Source organism: Mizuhopecten yessoensis, unplaced genomic scaffold (genome assembly GCF_002113885.1).
Source record: "Mizuhopecten yessoensis strain PY_sf001 unplaced genomic scaffold, ASM211388v2 scaffold716355, whole genome shotgun sequence".
Taxonomy (NCBI): Eukaryota; Metazoa; Mollusca; class Bivalvia; order Pectinida; family Pectinidae; genus Mizuhopecten; species Mizuhopecten yessoensis.
In genome coordinates this window covers 736,022-757,296 of record NW_018480075.1, presented here as the reverse complement: position 1 = coordinate 757,296, position 21,275 = coordinate 736,022, and the positions used below count along the sequence as shown (strand labels likewise).

Genomic DNA, 21,275 nt, shown 5'->3' with positions numbered 1-21,275 from the left:
CAAACGCATTTTCACATCTTGCTGCTTGTCAAAGTCAAATTTGTCCTTGAATTTTCTTCAAATCGGCTAAACTACTCATTCTCCATGTTTTGAAATTTCTTTTAAAATTACACCACTGCAAAAAAATTATTACGAAATTTTAACACATTGTGCCACTATGGGCCTAAACAATGATGTCTATGTGAAATAATAGCAGTCACTGTTGGGATATTATTGTATAAACAAGTTTTGACAGATCGAGTCTGTCAGTTTGAAAAATGTTGAGGGGAATTAAGGTGGAACCAAACATTCCAGAAGAATAATAGGGTTCCTGTGGGGTAATTAATCCACAAATATGATGGATTTTTGGGGCTCCTAATGGGTGCATCACTGGGCTGAAATATTTATGCATACAGGACTGTGGCTAGGGTTAATGTGGCTATATCCTGCTAAATGTGATGAGCTTCAGTTGGCGAGGGATCACCGTACACAATCCGGCCTCCACACTCTAGTGACAAGCTGTGATGAGGTTCATATGGCGTGGGATCACTGTACACGATCCGGGCTCCCCTCTCAAGTGACAAGCTGTGATGAGGTTCATTTGACGAGGGATCACTGTACACCATCCGGGCTCCACTCTCAAGTGACAAGCTGTGATGAGGTTCATTTGGCGAGGGATCACTGTACACAATCCGGGCTCCACTCTCTAGTGACAAGCTGTGATGAGGTTCATTTGGCGTGGGATCACTGTACACGATCCGGGCTCCACTCTCTAGTGACAAGCTGTGATGAGGTTCATATGGCGTGGGATCACTGTACACGATCCGGGCGCCACTCTCTAGTGACAAGCTATGATGAGGTTCATTTGGCGTGGGATCACTGTACACGATCCGGGCTCAACTCTCTAGTGAAAAGCTGTGATGAGGTTCATTTGCAGTGGGATCACTGTACACTATCCGGGCTCCACTCTCAAGTGACAAGCTGTGATGAGGTTCATTTGGTGTTGGATCACTGTACACAATCCAGGCACCACTCTCTAGTGAAAAGCTGTGATGAGGTTCATTTGGCGATGGATCTCTGTGCACAATCCGGGCTCCACTCTCGAGTGACAAGCTATGATGAGGTTCATATGGCGTGGGATCCCTGTACACGATCTGGGCTCCACTATCTAGTGACAAGCTGTGATGAGGTTCATTTGGAGAGGGATCACTGTACACAATCCAGGCTCCACTCTCTAGTGACTAGCTGTTGAGGTTCATTTGGCGAGGGAACACTGTACACGATCCGGGCTCAACTCTCTAGTGAAAAGCTGTGATGAGGTTCATTTGGTGTTGGATCACTGTACACAATCCAGGCTCAACTCTCTAGTGAAAAGCTGTGATGAGGTTCATTTGGAGAGGGATCACTGTACACAATCCAGGCACCACTCTCTAGTGAAAAGCTGTGATGAGGTTTATTTGGCGTGGGATCACTGTAAACGATCCGGGCTCCACTCTCTAGAGACAAGCTGTGATGAGGTTCATTTGGTGTTGGATCACTGTACACAATCCAGGCTCAACTCTCTAGTGAAAAGCTGTGATGAGGTTCATTTGACGAGGGATCACTGTACACCATCCGGGCTCCACTCTCAAGTGACAAGCTGTGATGAGGTTCATTTGACGAGGGATCACTGTACACGATCTGGGCTCCACTATCTAGTGACAAGCTGTGATGAGGTTCATATGGCGTGGGATGACTGTACACGATCCGGGCGCCACTCGCTAGTGACAAGCTATGATGAGGTTCATTTCGCGTGGGATCACTGTACACGATCGGGCTCCACTCTCTAGTGACAAGCTGTGATGTGTTTCATTTGGCGAGGGATCACTGTACACAATCTAGGCTCCACTCTCTAGTGACAAGCTGTGATGAGGTTCATTTGGCGAGGGATCACTGTACACGATCCGGGCTCCACTCTCTAGTGACAAGCTGTGATGAGGTTCATTTGGCGTGGGATCACTGTACACGATCCGGGCTCCACTCTCTAGTGACAAGCTATGTAAGCATTATGTAGGTGTAGCATTATCACATTGTCAACGATAGAAAACAATTGTTTTCTTTAATTCTCTACATTTTGTGGTAAATTTGATCATACATCAGTACATAGGAGACTGCCAGCACAATATGACATTTTTTCTGGTTTCAATACGTCACAGAATACATATTTATAATTTCGTCTTTTCATTTTGTATTTTTCTGTCCTAGAAATCAATCAAATCATCAAGTACCTTAATGCAAAAAAAAAAATCACTGCATATTATTGAATCTTTGAATGACGAAGGAAGTCCCTTGCAAATGCTCGATCCGTATTAATATTAAAGAAAGAAAAAAGCTGCTTATTTATTATGTTACTTGTTAATAAAGAGTGCTTAAAAAAAATGTTAAACAAATGTCTATTGGAAAAACGTTCAAGAATGTGGTAAAATGTCGCTGCCTTAACCTTTCGTTCAGAACTTACCTTTCGCTTGATGTACCCAGACAAACCCTTAGTTACAACTGTAATATTCGAGAAAAGGAAGCTTAGTTGGATCCCTACAGAACTTCAATGTACCAACTAGAAAAGCCCTTTATAAGGTAACAACGGTAGCATGCAATGAAGGAAGAACCATCCCTACAGATCTGATTGCTAGTATGTTTCTTGAATAATGCCCCATAGAACTGGAACATCTCTGTTCTCACTGAGATTTAGAGACTTCAGCGTTTACCAGTAGTACTGTTGTATTAATTGCTCCGGAGGTGTACTGGGCCATGGAGATACTCCAGTCTATAATCTAATTGTACCCTGTGGGCGATATCACCGATACGTCATAATTCTTGTTCCACTGATTCCAGATAGCTGAGCTCAAGGCTCCTCGACAGCAGCACCATATATTCAAAACACTAACCATCTATCATGCGGAAACCAATTTCAAAGCAAATGATTTCTGAACAATAAAGAAAATTTGTTATCAAGTTTGATATTCATGTGAAATTTTTTGCCAAGGGTGCATAAATATGACTGTAATAATACACGGAGCAGGTATCATATATTGGACCTAAAAATATTTTGTTTTTTGAATGGTTAATTATAACTATTCCGTTTCTACAAAAGACGAATTTGATTTTAAATATATTATCGGCATTTAACGAAAGATGGCAACATCCCTATAGCTATAATACTTAAGAAAGCTTGTACCATTTAATTTATTATTTGATACATTCATTTTTAAATACCAACAGACACACATTAGCTTTGTATGTCTTCTACAACTCGTTTGAAATCAAAACAGCATATTTATTGTTATTTCATGCAAGCCATCAGTCATAACAAATACTAGATCTCTAGTTTCCAGAAGCTTATACCAATGGTTTCAAGAATTTAGGAAGAATTTCACTCCAAATTTGAAATAGTGACAAAATATATACTGGCATGTTCTGATATGCTATCAACACAGAAGTTACCTCCCTTTGAATAATCACTGCTGTTTTAACGTTCTTCTAAGCATTCTTAAAGCAGTGTTTGTTTACCAAAATTTTACAACAGCCTGTTCCTTTACAAATTGGGAAATATAGCATTATTTACAATGATATTGGGAATACATTCCATTTTTTTTTGTTCAATGAGGGAAAATAATGCACTTTCTAACTAGTGGAAACGGCTGTAAAACTGAACCAAAAAAATTTCTGCCAAGTTAAATCTTTGGAGCTATTACTGCAACAAACACTGGGAATGGATCAATGTCATTTATCATTGTCAAGTAATTTGTGTAGTTCCATTAATTCCTGTCAACAATTTTCTAAGAAATCAAACATCTCTCATTGCTCCATGACCATCATAAAATACAGCATATCAAATGTGAAACTAAAACACGATATTGGCCCTAGAGGAATAGCGTCATACTGAATGACTGGAGTGGTTTTGAGCTCTCAGTAATAAATGCTTTTAGTATCAACAAACAAAACAAACATTATTAATCATTTAAAACCTTTGAAATTTTGAATTGTTTATGTTTTATTTTCCCTATTACACTAAAAAGCTATAACTCTTTAATGTAGCTATGAACGAAATCAATTGATATTTTAAAAACAAATGCAAATTTAAAGGAAAACGAGAAGGAATCTAAATTGTGGTAGGATGATGATGGTTTCAAGTTCTCCGTTATAGAACACTTTTTTTATTTAACCCATTCACCCCTAAAGTCACATTTTGAGCCTTGCCAAATCAAAGACTGGACAGGTCCAGTTTAGATATGTAGGGGCGAATGAGTTAAATTGCTTCATTGTGAAGGTCCTTTTGATAAACATAGAAAATGCTACAACGGATATAGGCTACCATTATGCTATCTATAGTGATCCATATGTATTTGTTAGAACAGAGATTGAAATATATATTTTGTAGCCGATCTCTTGAAGTCACCAAATGTGATGTATTCATTGCTACAGAAATTGACGAGGAGTTTCACATAGAATGTGGGTGGCCAACAGGGGTTTCAAACTCGTGGCCTTACGCGCCTTCTGGCGCGGAGGGGAATTAAGGTAATTAAAGGTAAATGGTTTTCAAACTGCGAATGGCACAATATAATGTCTTCCGCGAATCGCTTGCAAATCCGACAACGTCATGCCATAAAACATCCCCTCTGAAACAGGCTTATAAACTATTTAATGTGCATGCACTAATACTGTCTTCATTGGTTTTAATTTTTTTTCAAAATCCCTTGTAAATAATTTGAACAGATATTCCAAGCTGAGCTCAATAAATCACAAGCAACAAAGATGATGACAAAACACGATGCATTCTCATGCCCCATTTGGGTTTTGATGATCTCAGTATCGGTATGAAATATTAACACAATGTTTACAACTTTTTAATTCGAAATCCTTTAAGAATAATCCGAACAGACATTCCAAGCTGAGCTCAATGAATCACAAACAACAAAGATGACGAAAAAAGACGATGCATTTTCATGCCCCATTAGGGTTTTAATTATCTCAAATATCAGTATGAAATATTAACACCTAAATTAATTGAGTCATAATTTCTTCAGAGTGAAACAGGACCTTGACTTTCTATATGGAACATGAAAGTTTTGAATTTCATGACTGCACATATCACCATTTGATCTTGGATGTATGACGCTCTGCACATTATACACTGCAACTGTTATACTGATAAAGGAATATTTCCGATAAAATCTCAATATATGGTGACAAAGGTCATGTGCGAGCTTCACGCTATCGCACAGACCTCAGAGAACTTCGAAACACATACGATAATGAAACAGACAAAATATATATATGCAACGCCACCGAGGAAATTTGGTGAAATATCTCCTGTAATTGATAATCAATTTATCGGGGTAGTGTGTCTGCCGAACACTTCCTAACTCAATGCTAGAGCATTGGCTTTAATCTGCTACAATGGTTAAGGGTTATTGCAGTATCCGATTCAATGGTGGTAGAACTAAAGGAGAAACTTTTACTTGTATTACGAAGGAAAAATGTCTGTCCCTTACAGCAACCCGCACAAAAACGACCTTCGATTCCCCTCCAATGAGTTCCTTTTTTTAAGGGTTCATACTTTCTTACCTCCTTTTCAAAAGGTTCCACACTTAAGGGTACATGCTACCTGATACTGTCACTTATACCTCCTTTATAAACAAGTTTCAGACTAATGAAAAAAGTTTAAATATGTCTTTAAATTCAAAGAAAATTAATTTGGACATTTTTGATAAATCAATGAATTAAAAAAACCACACAAGAGAACACTTGTAAATTGTAAAATACTCAGGAAATTAAAATTTTAAAACTTTTAGGGACATAGCTCTAACACAAATCAAGGGTACATGAACTTCAAACAGATACTCAAACATTGTTGTATAATCTTAACATTGTAGTAAGTGGCGTTTAGTTAATCCAGCGACCTTTGTTCCCCGAGCTCAGGGGCTGGATTGCAGTTTTTGTGAAACAGCTGCAGGATAACTGGGACACTTCTGTTCCAATATCTAAAGGATCACTGACGATTGAGAAAAGTTACAGCTTAGTGGCAACTGGCCATGATTAACATGGCTTGACTGAATATATAAAGTGAAACCAGAGCAAACTGAAATCCTGACTGTGACTATACAGAGTCCAAACCTAGCACACCATCCAGCACATTGGTTTCACAAACTCTCAAATGACCTGAGGTGATCCTGGTCAGCATCTGATAACAGTTATGTCCTGATAATAATTGTCTCCTGTAGTAAAAACAGAGCAACAAATTTACACACCAGAATGGGCTTATCGAAGGTAAAGCTAAAACAGATTAATAGTATACTGACCTACAGGCTTTTCCTTGGTGGGCCACATTTTCAACCCTTTCTACCTGGAAGATAAAACAATTTAAATATGTCAAAATCACATATTTTTTTTATATCTACAAATGTATACAGGAATATCTATTTACTGGAAGAATAGGAATTTTTACATTGAGGCAGTGAGGTGTTGTCCTTGTGATGTATTTTAAGTATTTTTACATTGAGGCAGTGAGATGCAGTGCTTTGTGATGTATTTTAAGTAAAGTTCCATTATGGTTGGCATTTTTCAGACTTGGGAGTTGCCTGCCCTTAGCAAAGCAACTGTAATTTCTTTTTTCACAAGCCAATTTCTGGTACAGAGATTTCATCCCTGGAACCCTTGGCTATAAAGACAGGAGCTTAGCAACGGTACCACGTTCCAGTTATGACATTTGTTCTGTTAATAATTTTTTTGCTAAAATTATTGGGAATAATTTCAATTTTCAAAAGTCCCACAAACTATAATTATCTTTGTAATTGAAAATAGAACAATTCATATAAATTTGACAATAACCTCAAGGTGTATACAGTAGAAAATTAGTGGCACAATCTTCCTTTACCTGACATTATACATGTTATAATTCTTACATCAAATGAAAACCATGTACAGTAAAAAGCACATGAATCCCTGAATAGAGTTGAACCAGTGCACTAATGTCAGTCAATCTACGAGAATTTATCTAATAATCAACGCCGTTAGAAACTGTTGTTGTGTGTGTACATATTTACATCTAGGTCGATAAGGTTCTTGGGGCCTGTTGTTCGGTTGTGATGAGGTTTTAGTGCCATACAAACATAGCATCGATGCATATACACATCTTTTAGTCTATTTTCCCCCTGCGAGATACAAAACAAGAAGTCCCAAGGGCCTGTATCACTCACCAGGATATTTGAACAATCATGGCAAACAATTACCCGGAAAAGAAATACAATGTATTGAAATAAGTCTCTAGGGGTGGGGAATGACCCTGGGGCTTTAATCCTGATAACACAATGATGGGGTCTAGCTCTTCATGGGTAGCAAGCACATATATTGTAATCAGATGGTGATCAATCTAAAGACCAATGGACTAATTCTCTAGAGATATCTATATCAATCTCTTCACGCCCATCAATTGTATATACATAATATTACAGTGTGGGAATTTCAACTGTTTCCATGTTATGACCCAGGGACTAAGTTCCAAGGGCCCAGCTGGGGTAGAGGGGGACCCCCTTACCCATCCTGGTAGAATATATGTAATCTATCATTTGACAACCAGCCATTAGATACCTGGATGCGGGGTAGGTCAATCGGGGTAGGTCAATCATAACTATTACCATTTTATGAGCCGGGGATGAAGTTCCCAGGTAGACGAACGGACCAAAGAGCTGATCCTAGAAACATATCTGTATTTACACTTTCAATTATAAATACCTATCAATTGTTTATATATGGTTATCAAGGGTGGGAATCTCACCAGATTTCATGTTGTGACTCAGGGAGTAAGTCCCTTGGGATGGGATCAGACCCAAGTGTCAATCCATATACAATGGTTGTGTTTGTGCCTTCACGCTTAGCAATTTTACCCCTCCATTTGAATAGTTTTGAATCCTTACTTTATAGCTATAACTACAATCATTGAAACCTAGAGGAGAAGTAACTTCAAACAGTATGGACAAATCACTCATTTTGGCCTGCTTCTCAAATCCCAAGAGCTCAGCCTCTCCAGTTGTATAATTTTTAATCCCCACGTCCTAAATATGTTTCAATTAGTCAAATTGGATAAAATTCTGTTCTGTAGTTCAGAAGAAGTTGTTGGTGGATAGACTGATGGATGATGGATGACCCGTATGGTATGGAAATTTGGCTCACTTTGGTACTTCTGACCAGGTGTAAAAACATCTGATTCAACAAACTTCTTGCAGCCAAATCATTCAATTGCCAACAAGTCTGCTGATGAACAAACATCCCACTGATACAGACACCTGAGTAAAAACCAATTTTGTGAGCCTAGTGTTACCTGTATATTAGCGCCGAGCTATTTTTACGTGTTCCAATGATATTTTAAAATGTCCTAGGTACACAGTTACATCTATTATTCACTTGTTTCCAAGCATCTTTTACCTATGAATATAAATCTATAACTCTTCCGTGAGCTTTACATAGACATCAATAAATCCAGCTGATTAAAGTTAGTACAAGTACACGGCGATGTTTAAATCTAATCTACGTGGCCAGGATAAAAAGCCGAACTAATTTCTAGTGTACGCAGACAGGTGCTCCTACACCGGTACTGTGCAAATGGTTTATTGATTGGTGTATCAGATCCTCCAGAAGACATGATACAAAATGCACATGTAAATCCAGTGTTTATCCTTGGTTGCTATGGAACCGATACACACTAAAGAGGAAGCTATCAGTGGAATGAATACTGGACCAGAAATCAGCTATTGTTTTGTGTATGAAACCACCCCGAGTCCAACTACACGATAAACTAGAAATGTCATCACCACTGTAATATCATGTTACTTAACATTTGTGCCGAATTTGCTCTTATTTGTTTGAAATTGCTGTTCGCCCAGAGTACAACTACTCGATAAACTAGAAATGTCATCACCACCGTGACTTCATGTAACTAAACATTTGTGCCGAATTTGCTCATATTTGTTTGAAATTGCTGTTCACCCAGAGTACAACTACTCGATAAATTTGAAATGTCATCACAACCATAACATTTTACTAGACATTTGTGCTGAATTCACCCGAATATGTTTTAAATTGCACTGTTTTTACTCTAATATGAAATTGCTCTTCCATGATAACCAGAAAAGGCAAAGGAAAAATATGTATATGGTGAAAAAATATATGCATAATTACTGAATAAGCAAATTGTTAGCTCCTTTAATTTATGGATATAACTGTAATTGGTAGTAATGAATTTGGTCTACTATTTGTAAACCAGTCTTGTTAATTTAATCCTCAAAACCAAGGTTCATTACAGGTAAAATGATATTTGGGATGGAAGGGTATAGAATGGGGAACTGCGGTTTTGGTAAAGGGAATGGTATCTTTATCCAAAAGCACAGATTTATTACTGGCGACACGTGTACGATGAACGGAAAACATAAAATTGAAAACTGAAACCTACCTGTACAAAATATTTACAAATCTTTGTCCCAGACTGTCACTTCATCGTGGCTGTATCTCTGAAAGAAAAAAAAAGGAAACATTTAATTGCATGAACCTGCCTCCAAGTGACCACCTGTCTATAATGAGCACCTGTTTATATAAGTCCACTTATCTAAAATGACTACCTGCCTCCATGCATAAAACCAAACTTTTCATTAAGAAAACTTTCTCCCAGAATCACTACTTCCTCACTCTCAACTCAATAGATTAACATGTAAGGAGTTGAATTGGTGAACATTTTTGATAACCCACTATTGGGTAACACCCCGGACGTCTTCCATTTGTGATAACCCACTATTGGGTAACACCCCGGACGTCTTCCATGTGTGATAACCCACTATTGGGTAACACCCCGGACGTCTTCCAATTATTATGTCCTGTAACAATGCTTTGCGATGTCATCTTCCTGATGTCATATAGTTCATTGTGTACGTATGTTTCCCTGAAAGGAATTTACATGAATAATGAATTCTCAAGAGAAACATATGGATGTCGAGGTATGGTCCCCAAACTCATGATGGTGGATTATCATGTTCATCTGACTATCATAAGTTTAAAAGCTTCCAGCTAGACTACCTCGGTTGATTTAATAGCCCTAGCCTGCAATCGTTCAGATAATGTGTTATATTTATTTAAAGGACAGAATGGATTTTTTTTTAACTAAACTTGCATAAAATCAGTAGGATTTCCTGTAATAGACATATAGGTATCTGTCTAAAACATACAGTATAATTTACATGTTTTGTGTTCGTATCTATTATGCATGCATTTTTTTCCAAGGACGTAGTGTGAGTGTTAAATTACCAGAAGTTATTTCCAGTCATGGCCCTGAAGACTCCCTGTACCACTGCACTGTGATTTTTCCTATACATTAACCCTTCCCTAACTTCCGTTTGAATATAACTCCATGTACAACAGTTTGGGCAGGACACCACCAATGTCTATACCAGGTAGCTCAATCAGTTAGAGCGATATTATAAATATCTGAAGTCCAGGGTAGGAATCTCGGTCAAGCTCAATCGGTTAGAGCGATATTATAAATATCTGAAGTCCAGGGTAGGAATCTCGGTCAAGCTCAATGGAGTCATTATACACTCAAAACACTATCATGATTTTATTATCTTCATGTCATCTTTATTATTTCTCAGAAAAGTCAGAAAAGTCGAAAACAAATTGCCAACCTATCTACCTTAATTCAGGTTTGGTTTGGTTTGTTTGTGTTTACGTCCCTTTAACAGCTAGGGTCATTTAAGGACGTGCCAGGTTTTGGGGGTGAAGGAAAGCCAGAGTTTCCGAAGAAAAACCACCGACCTACGGCCAGTACCGGACGACTAACCCACGTAGGCCTCGAACCTGCGACTCAGTGGTGGAGGGCTAGTGGTAGCAGAATGTCACCCCTCCCTAAATTCATGTAACCTGGCCATGGGTAATTTACAGTATCAATATGGTACAACTTCTACAATATTTAAAAGAAATTTACAGACCTACCAAATATTGATGTTTTCTCACAAACACAGCATGAGATATATATGCTACTGAAAACTGCCGTTGAATTTACGATTGACAACTTGAAGACATGTGCAAGATTTATTTACCTATAAATATACGGTTTATAACTGGCACATGCATGCGTACATGGGAATGCTGGATTTATGATTCTGTGTACTTAAGAAACATGCCCAATATGATTAATATACATACAAACTGTCATGTGTAGATTGATCTACAGTCAAGTCAATCTTTATGGCTGTCAAAATCTATTACTGTTCCGTAAATGAATTCGGCAAAAAACCAAATAGATTTTGAAAATACTTCCTAGCTATGCATGATATTTCACTGTCGTAACAGCTGAGATATGATGTTTCAGATGACATAAATATCTTTATCATACAATTACAGACATTCGTGACAGTACACCAACTTCCTAGCTATTACGTCTTTACGTATTGCAGAGTTGTCTTCTCTTGTGAGCAGGTAATGATTGTTACGTCATTGGTTTGTGTTAGAAAATTACGTCGTTTTCTCAAAAGTTGATGAAGTTACTCTCACAAGCCAATGACGTAACAATCAATACCTGCTCACAAGAGAAGATAACTCTGCAATACGCAAATACGGAATAGCTACAACTGAACATTTATCATGATCAAGACTAGCTGTGTTTGATGATCGCAAGCGATAACATTTAAACAACACATGGAATATAAGGAACAAAAGGAAAGTGATCAATTACAATGTTACAAGATCATTTCAAATATACAACTTTTTTTAACATTTAAATCACTGTAATGCTTCGCAATTTCTGTAAATTAAGCAAGTAACAGGATGACAATTTCCTGTATGTCAGATAAATAGACTAAACACAGAAAATGTTGCCCTTCATATGATGACAGAAATATTAGCAAACATCTTCCTCTACATAGAGGGCTCTAATGACATTTACTGGATGCGAACACACTTCTAGTTGATACATAAAGCCATTTAAAAAATAAAAAATATAAAATAAAAATTTCAAACATAGCGACAATTCAGCACCACGAGGTTAATTACACCTTGTAAGGATAAATTACTTGAGTAACACTCTGGGTGATTGACTCGGTGATTACAGTAGATATTGATGATTTCCCTGGGCAAAAGTTTCCCAGGTTATAGTACTTCCATGGAGTTCAACTATATATTTAGGTATACAGTAGTATAAGACTCTTTCATGCCCAGGGGTGAAGGATAGGGAAATTCCACCCGGGTGGTTTTTTAACTTTGATAAAACCCAAAGCTTTGCAGAGGGTTTTTTCCAAATTAGAAAATCCTGAGGGCGGATAAAATTATGTAGAATGATAGATAACTGTTAATACCTCAAGGTTATCTCCCCTGTAATGACAATGTGTGAACTGGTGGTACTCTAGTCTGCTATTATACAGGGTGAATCAGAGAAATTACATGATTCATATATATAAAAGTCAATAGAGTTGTGAACTCGCTAGCTCTTATAATATGAGAACTTAAGAATATTGTACATTTGTGTGTATGTACGGTGTGTGACATATGTCGGTGTTCTTTTTTATAACACATTATTCTAGCAGGCTTGACTTGATCTGACAGAAGATAAAGTGCTCAATAAAAAGTCATTCTTGGTGGGGTTTTTAACGTTTCAGTGATATCCTTTGTTACAATTAGTGTTAGGAACTGGAAGAGAAATCGTAATCAATTAATGGAAGTCCTTTCATGAACGATTATTGATTATAATTGGAGTTAACAAATTTTGATCATTTCTTTTTAAATATAAGTACATTGTATATGGTTTAGTGTTGAGGTTTACAATGTAAAATTTTGCAAGGTAGGTACGATCAAGTGTTGCCCACAGTAGTCCATTTTTAAACACTTCAACTTTATAATTTTAGCTTAAAACTTACCAAAAATCCATTAAGATTTAATCTATTATGTACCTCCTAACCATTGGTGAAGTGACATTTGAGGTGAATGATAAGTAGAAATCTACAGAAAATGACATTAAATAATTTCACCTGATTGATTAATTGCGGAATTTCACATTTGATTAACTGGAATCTGTTGGGTACTTGATAGATTTCCGTTGGTTCGGTTTGTTTTTGTTTTACCTCCTATTAACAGATATGGTCGTTTAATATACGGATGTGCCAGGTTTTGGTGGTGGAGGCCAGTACCTGGGGCTGCCCCACGTGGGTCTCCCCCCGCCCACCCCCCCTCCCCCCCTCAACCCAGTGGTGGAAGGCTAGTGGTAGCAGAATGTCAGACGCCTTATAACCACTTAGCCACCACGATCATTGATTGATTTTTGATCATAATCAAGGAACAACAGAACTTGTTACAATAGTATTGTACCTTTGTCTAAACAAACATGAATGCAGTCTCTAATGTACAGTAAATCAAGTTTTGAATGAATTTCAATTAAAAGCTACAGTATATATATATACTAAAAGTTAACTTGCTATAGCCAAAAGTGTCATAATCAAAGGACGTCAGATATGATTTCTTTAATTTATATGCAGAAGAATTCACATACGTGTTCATACATGTATCAGAAAAAAATAGACGTTTAATAAACAAATCAGTAAAAAAATAAAATTAAATAATGATATTTCAATCTATTTATCTTATTTTACCTACCTGTGTAGAAGATTACGTAATATACTTAGGCAATGATTTATTTCTACACTTCAACATTCAGAATAAATATCCTGATCAAACCGCTATAAAACTATCTGTGTAAGAAATGATTAAGTGCACCTGAGAACAGGAAATCCTGCTATCAATATATCCTGTACAATGCAAACAATTCTGAGCACCAGATACTAAGCTCTGGCACCGACTTACTTTTAAGTTACTAACTTCTGTGTCACAATCATCATATATATGTACTAGGTCAATCACTCCATTAGATTGTGTAACTTCTAAATCAGGAGAAGGAATTCAGCGTTTCTTAGATCAGAGTTATTTAAAGGATCATTATAAAATACATACATGTGTAATTGATATCATTACTTATATGTTCAGCAAATTACTACAGTACTGGCTGAAGTTCCTTTACATTCCTTAACTTAAGGATGAGGACCCTGTCCCACTACACAAAAGTTTTTCGTATATACAGTAGTAACCTCCCCTTAATTTCGTTTTGGATATATAACTGTTGCACAGTTGGACCAAGACATTTCAATCGGCCAGGTAGCTATAGCTAGCAGAGTTTGTTACAGAAATGTAGATGTTTGAAATCTTAGCGTTTGAAAATAGAAATAAAAGTAAAATAAATGAAACAAGAAAACTTCTGGAGTCAAACTCTGGACCTTGATATTACAAAGGCTACATTTTACCAATGTGACAATACAGAAATTATACAAACAAAGTATTAAAATCAGTGTCCAATTCATAATTATGGACCACAAAGCATATATATGAAAACACTTAACAGGGGGTGATACATGTATAATGTATCCTAAGCTAGAAATATGTGATTGCCTATGTAGAAGGGAGATTATTCCAAGTCAAACAAACTATGAGTGGAACTCTTCTTCACGACTATAACTGATGCAGTGGTACGCTTTGCCTTAAGGAAATTTGATTTTTGGGCTGATCAAGCTGTATGTAAATCTATACCCATTATTTAGACCACAAGCCCCTATGGAGGTGATGGTTATAGACAACAAGCCCATATGGAGGTGATGGTTAATTTGGTTATAGACCACATGCCCCTATGGAGGTGATGGTTATAGACCACAAGCCCCTATGGAGGTGATGGTTATAGACAACAAGCCCATATGGAGGTGATGGTTATAGACCACAAGCCCCTATGGAGGTGACGGTTATAGACCACAAGCCCCTATGGAGGTGACGGTGTGATTCCACTATACACACTGATCTACGTTTATACACAAACCTCTATCTCCACCATCTAACATCAGCCTAAAGCTATGACACTGTAAGTTTTCAGCCTTGTCAGTCTCTATCTCTGGACACAGTATCCTCCATCAGCCTGAAGCTTTGTAACAGTTTCCAGATTTGTCAGCCCTATATAGATCTATCTCTTATAGAGTATCTACAATAAGCCTAAGTGTTGTTGGTTCATTAAAATCTGATCAAATTATCTTGTAAGAAAATGATATTATATTTACAGAGGGACAGGATTGGACAAAAGAGGCCATATCATAAATACACACAACAGAAAAAAAACATTTTATTGACATCAAAAAATATGTCTAGAATATTTTCATAATAGTTCTTGACATTGTAAAATATCTCTGAATGTTTGTACTCATTCATTAAATATATAAAAAGAAATTTAAAAAAAAGGTAAATGGTCAATGTCATGATTTGAACTGTTTTATTTCTTCATTTTGAAATAGTAGAGATGTTCTCCCATCAAAACCAGTCGACCTATATATTCGCTTCTTTATTCAGGAAACAAGGCTGAGCGGCAACAGCTATGATCTTTAAGCAAATATAACAGGTGTCTGACCATACCCTAGGACCACCTAAATAGTTCTGACCATACTCTAGGATCCCCTAAATAGTTCTGACCATACACTAGGACGTTCTGACCATACCCTAGGACCACCTAAATGGTTCTGACCATACCCTAGGACCACCTAAATGGTTCTGACCATACCCTAGGGTCACCTAAATAGTTCTGACCATACCCTAGGACGTTCTGACCATACCCTAGGATCACCTAAATAGTTCTGACCATACCCAAGGATCACCAAAATAGTTCTGACCATACCCTAGGATCACCTAAATAGGTCTGACCATACCCTAGGACCACCTAAATAGTTCTGACCCTACCATAGGATCACCTAAATAGTTCTGACCATCCCCTAGGACCACCTAAATAGTTCTGACCCTACCATAGGATCACCGAAATAGTTCTGACCATGCTCTAGGATCATCTAAATAGTTCTGACCATACTCTAGGACCACCTTAATAGTTCTGACCATACTCTAGGACCACCTTAATAGTTCTGACCATACTCTAGGACCACCTTAATAGTTCTGACCATACTCTAGGACCACCTTAATAGTTCTGACCATACTCTAGGACCACCTTAATAGTTCTGACCATACTCTAGGATCAGCTAAATAGTTCTGACCATACTCTAGGAACACCTAAATAGTTCTGACCATACTCTACGATCACCTAAATAGTTCTGACCATACCCAAGGATCACCAAAATCGTTCTGACCATACCCTAGGATCATCTAAATAGTTCTGACCATACCCTAGGGTCACCTAAATAGTTCTGACCATCCCCTAGGACCACCTAAATAGTTCTGACCCTACCATAGGATCACCTAAATAGTTCTGACCCTACCATAGGATCACCTAAATAGTTCTGACCCTACCATAGGATCACCTAAATAGTTCTGACCATCCCCTAGGACCACCTAAATAGTTCTGACCCTACCATAGGATCACCGAAATAGTTCTGACCATACTCTAGGACCACCTTAATAGTTCTGACCATACTCTAGGACCACCTTAATAGTTCTGACCATACTCTAGGATCACGTAAATAGTTATGACCATACTCTAGGATCACCTAAATAGTTCTGACCCTACCATAGGATCACCGAAATAGTTCTGACCATACCCTAGGATCATCTAAATAGTTCTGACCATGCCCTAGGATCATCTAAATAGTTCTGACCATACCCTAGGGTGACCTAAATAGTTCTGACCATACCCTAGGACCACCTAAATAGTTCTGACCCTACCATAGGATCACCTAAATAGTTCTGACATACTCTAGGATCACCTAAATAGTTCTGACCCTACCATAGGATCACCTAAATAGTTCTGACCCTACCATAGGATCACCTAAATAGTTCTGACCCTACCATAGGATCACCGAAATAGTTCTGACCATGCTCTAGGATCATCTAAATAGTTCTGACCATACTCTAGGACCACCTAAATAGTTATATTTAACGTGTACAACAGTTGGCACACATTCACTGTGTTATCATTCTATCATTGTGCATGCATGATTTTAGGCCAAAAAAAATATTGATTTTTTAAGGTAACATGCCTGCAAAAAATAAGGGTAAGTCGGTGAAGGCAAATAGATAAAATATTTATTTTCATGAATTAATATTATTCTTATTTCAAATTTTACAATGCATTTCCACACATTACAATGGCTATCACTTTGTCAAGAATAAGGTCAGACTCACAGAACAGGAAGAAAGTACATTTTAATGAGCGGCTGTGAACTTCGCATGGCTAATAAATTAATCTTAGATACAAGTAGGTGATAAAATATCTAGGGTCGTCAGTAAAATCTAGGGTCAGTTGCGATTGGGGATACCTGAAACACACATACAATTTTTTTTGGCTTTATGCACTAATTTGTTTTTTGTAGGAAAAACCTTGAATACATTTGATATTTAAAGCTCTTTAGTTCTATATTTCTATTTGTAATATTATACTAATACTGCAGTTTCAATCAGATTTCACGTTGCATGTATTCAACACACAGTGGGTGGTTAATTTCAGTACATTTCATAGTACAAGTACTTCTATTTCCACATGATAGTAGCCGGTGAAATATCTGTGGAAGGAGGGTATTTTTACCAGCTACTGGCTACAGGTTAAACCCCCTGATTATAAATTAATTTTTTAATAATTATTTCTGATTTGTATGTTGGTGTTGGAATTACGGTCATTTATAATAAAATTGAAAATAATTTTCATGCAAAAACAATACATCTTCAATGAAAACAACAGTATACATTTATATGTATTTTGATTTGTACCGAACATCACTTTAAAAATCACTTATGACACTTATTGATAACTTAAATGAGATAAGACAGTCCCTTTATTTTAAAACGCTAATCAGCCGTCAAAATTGTACGATGGGAGGGAATTAGGGGGTAAAGAGGCTAATTAACACTAAACTCAGCGTACACATTTCTCAAAACTAAATATTAATTTGGTATGGCCTTACCTTATCATATAACACTTGTCATACATACGCAATGAATATAAAGTGTATTTGTTTCAATATGCTATAAAATCTATGATGTGACAACCGGTTCGATATATGTTTTTATTATCTGTGTATATCGTTAATGACATCAGCATGCAAATAAACATTTGGGACTGAGATCATCAAATCTAAAAATGTTTTTGATTGATGGCGTCAGTGAGTGGGGGTCATAAATTGGACAATTCCCGACGTTCCATGCTGGCGTACTCCATAAAGTGGAGAGATCGCGACTTTCCATGCTGGTTGACCTAGGTTTATGTGTCGTCCTTTGCCAATAAAACACTGCCCGGCATCACTAGGTAATCATATTCCCCCGAATTAATTGTGACGAGTTTCCATGATGGGTATTCATTGACGTCCACCAAGTATAAGACTGAATGACAACCATTCTGATATTAACTCCAACATGAAGCTGAAATTGACAATGATGGTCACCATGCATATGCATGCATCTTTTCATTTACAGAACTTCAACAAATAATTTCACAAATGTTGTTTTATATAATCCATTTCCTTTCATACAGTGCCGTTTTCACATGACTAAATATATTAATTATAAGTATGCAATGCAGTGACAGGATTAAGTATTCGCCGAAATGTTGTAAATGAAGTTTTGAGTTATAAACAAACATTTTCTGTGTAGAAAAATAATTACATGTATATAATGTCTGTACATAATATTTTCAGACTTTCTCTACATCTGACATCCAATTCTGACTTTTAATAAAATATACAGAATATATGACTATATTTTGCAATTTTGAAAGCAAACTGTCTCGACTGTAAAAAGTAGATATATTATTCATGTACTATCTATCTATCATTGTATCATGCTCGCCAATTTGGAAGAAATAAAGATGATATTGACTCTTCATTTCCAGACAAGTGTCACATATCTTGACCTCCATTTTTAAATGTTTAAGCCAATATACACTGTTTAGCCCTAGGGATTATAAGCTGTGTTTAGAATACACAGCATTACCAGTTTATTACCGAGTGAACTTTCTGTTAACAATGGCCACTACTTGTTGGGTTGTCCTACATGTCGTAATTTAATCCAGTTACAAAGTACTGCACTCTAAGAATGTCTCAGTGACTCCCTCATACCTAGGTATGCTAGTACTGTATTTGATGAATTAACCCTTTCACCCCTAGGTAACTTTAGTAGACTCTACCATACATTGATCTGGATGTGGTATACAGGGGTGAAAGGGTTAAGGGTGCTAGGTGTGGTTTATATTATGACAAGTGTTGCACCTTTATTTTGACACATTTTTTAGCGACAACATACCTCATTATTTGACGATATATATTCCCATGGCTGTTAACTTCCAAGCTTAATTCCCCAGTTATAAAGGGGGTATCATTAATTTTCTGAAAGATTGTGTGTGTCACTTTATCAGCAGATGCTCTATAGCAGTTTCATTTTTGTTCAATTTTACTCGTTCTAACTGATAAAAATGCCATTTTGTGGCAGAAGTTTCTTGAACCGACAAAACCACCCAAAACAACTTCTGGAAATTATAAAACATCCCAAGTTTTATGGATAAGCTATATCCAAACGATATCTTTTAAATCCCTGAAACTTCCCTCATTGTATCAATCAATAATACAAATTTTGATGCATATGTGAGCCCAGCCAAATGTAGTTTTAGAATCTGTACGGTATAAATACACTAGCAATATTACCATACAAACAACATTTCTACTGATAAACACACAAAATAAAGCCATAAGAATGCATATTTTCAACCTGGAGCTTGTATCCAATTTCAGACCTACAATTTAACCACAAGAAAGGTAACCAACATATAAAGGAATACACATCTCTTTGTATAACTAGCTGGAAGCAGTTTGTATATATACCAAGGTGTCTATACATGTATGTGTGTGAAAACTGTGCTATGTTTTCATTGATCGAGTGTATTATGTATACATGGACTTTTTGTTTTCTCAGATTCTCAGTTTGACTGATGGTGCGGAAATAGAATCTCCTGTTCTCCATGATATCAGTATGTATAAGTGAAGGAGCCAAATTCCTTGTGCAGTGAAGGAGATAACTTATACCGTATCAATAGATACCTCGGTACCACGGCTGCTGATTTGTGTAGCAGCACTATAGCCGATCAGAAAGTCTTGTTTATAAATGGGTCTTAATTTACATATATTTGTTCTCTTATTGTTTACACTGCATGAGCTGTGGTGGGGGCCGGTGGTGGTGGTGGTGGTGATAATTTCTGCAGAGATATTATAAGATAGATATCCACAGAATTTCACTTACCAGTACATTGATCTCGAATGGAAACTCAAGAAAAAAATCTGTAAGTCGTGAATGCATGGCGACCCCTCAGCTAGGCCTCTGTACCAGAAGTCAGTTAATCATAAGTGATGACGATGAATCTGCGTTGACAAAATACTAATGGTTGACCTATAAATAGCAAGTTACCTTGGCATTGACCTTAAGACCCTGAAATTAAAATTATTCCAAAGTGATCTCATACTTGACCTTTAATTTGTATAAGCTTTGTTGAGATCTGTTAAGAAGTTAAGTCGATAGAGATGAATTGGGACAGGATGTGAAACAGAGGTTATGGGTAAAACTACCTGTACCTGCCTTGTGCCTTCAGCTCCCTCCCCATTTTGATGGCAAGAAATTTGAAGGCATAAAAAGGCTAGAATGATCACCAAAAAAAATGCATGTTAAAACTTTACATTTAGAAGCAAAAAAGACTTCAGGTATATATTTACGTTTGGACCAATTTAAACTTACAGACAGTTCAATGTACCGTAAAAACCCATGTAATTTGCGCACCTATGTAATTTGCGCAGGTACTTTTTGAGGCTGAAAATCTAGAAAAAGCTTCTACTCGAATGTTTCGCACCTTAAAAAATTGGGGAAAAAACGATGTTAAAATGCTACGAAAATCAATCTCCAAATATATATTTTTTTTTAAATATATTTATTATGATTTTTTGTCATTGACGTAAAACGATATTATAAACCAAGAAGAAACTTCGTACAATGTGTATTTTTTTGTTTGTTTTCTTTCGATAATCTGATTACACATAACACACACATGTGCGCATATCGGCATGTTCATCAATTAATTTGCATGTACATGTATACACGTTGTACATTGTTAGTAAACATAGATCTTTTAAATAACTATGACTGGTACTCATACAGAAAAGCACATCTCATTTAAATATGACTGAATTGTCTTGATAATTGTTTCATAAAAAAACAGCATAACT

The 21,275-nt window shown here is 36.8% G+C and overlaps 1 protein-coding gene across 3 annotated transcripts in view; it reads right to left on the bottom strand.

The window, feature by feature from the left end:
* LOC110443624 (phospholipid-transporting ATPase ID-like) overlaps positions 1-21,275 on the bottom strand; it is a 76,016-nt gene that overhangs the window by 47,017 nt on the left and 7,724 nt on the right. For 2 of the 3 annotated variants that reach the window (XM_021487959.1, XM_021487958.1), the window contains exons 2-3: positions 9,464-9,521; positions 6,318-6,361 (exon numbers count right to left, since the gene is read on the bottom strand). In XM_021487959.1, the coding sequence (XP_021343634.1) occupies positions 6,318-6,345 (28 nt within the window). In that variant the 5' untranslated portion in view covers positions 6,346-6,361; positions 9,464-9,521. Of the gene's footprint in view, positions 1-6,317; positions 6,362-9,463; positions 9,522-20,301; positions 20,409-21,275 lie in introns of those variants that run through there. The other variant, XM_021487960.1, reaches the window with a different exon arrangement.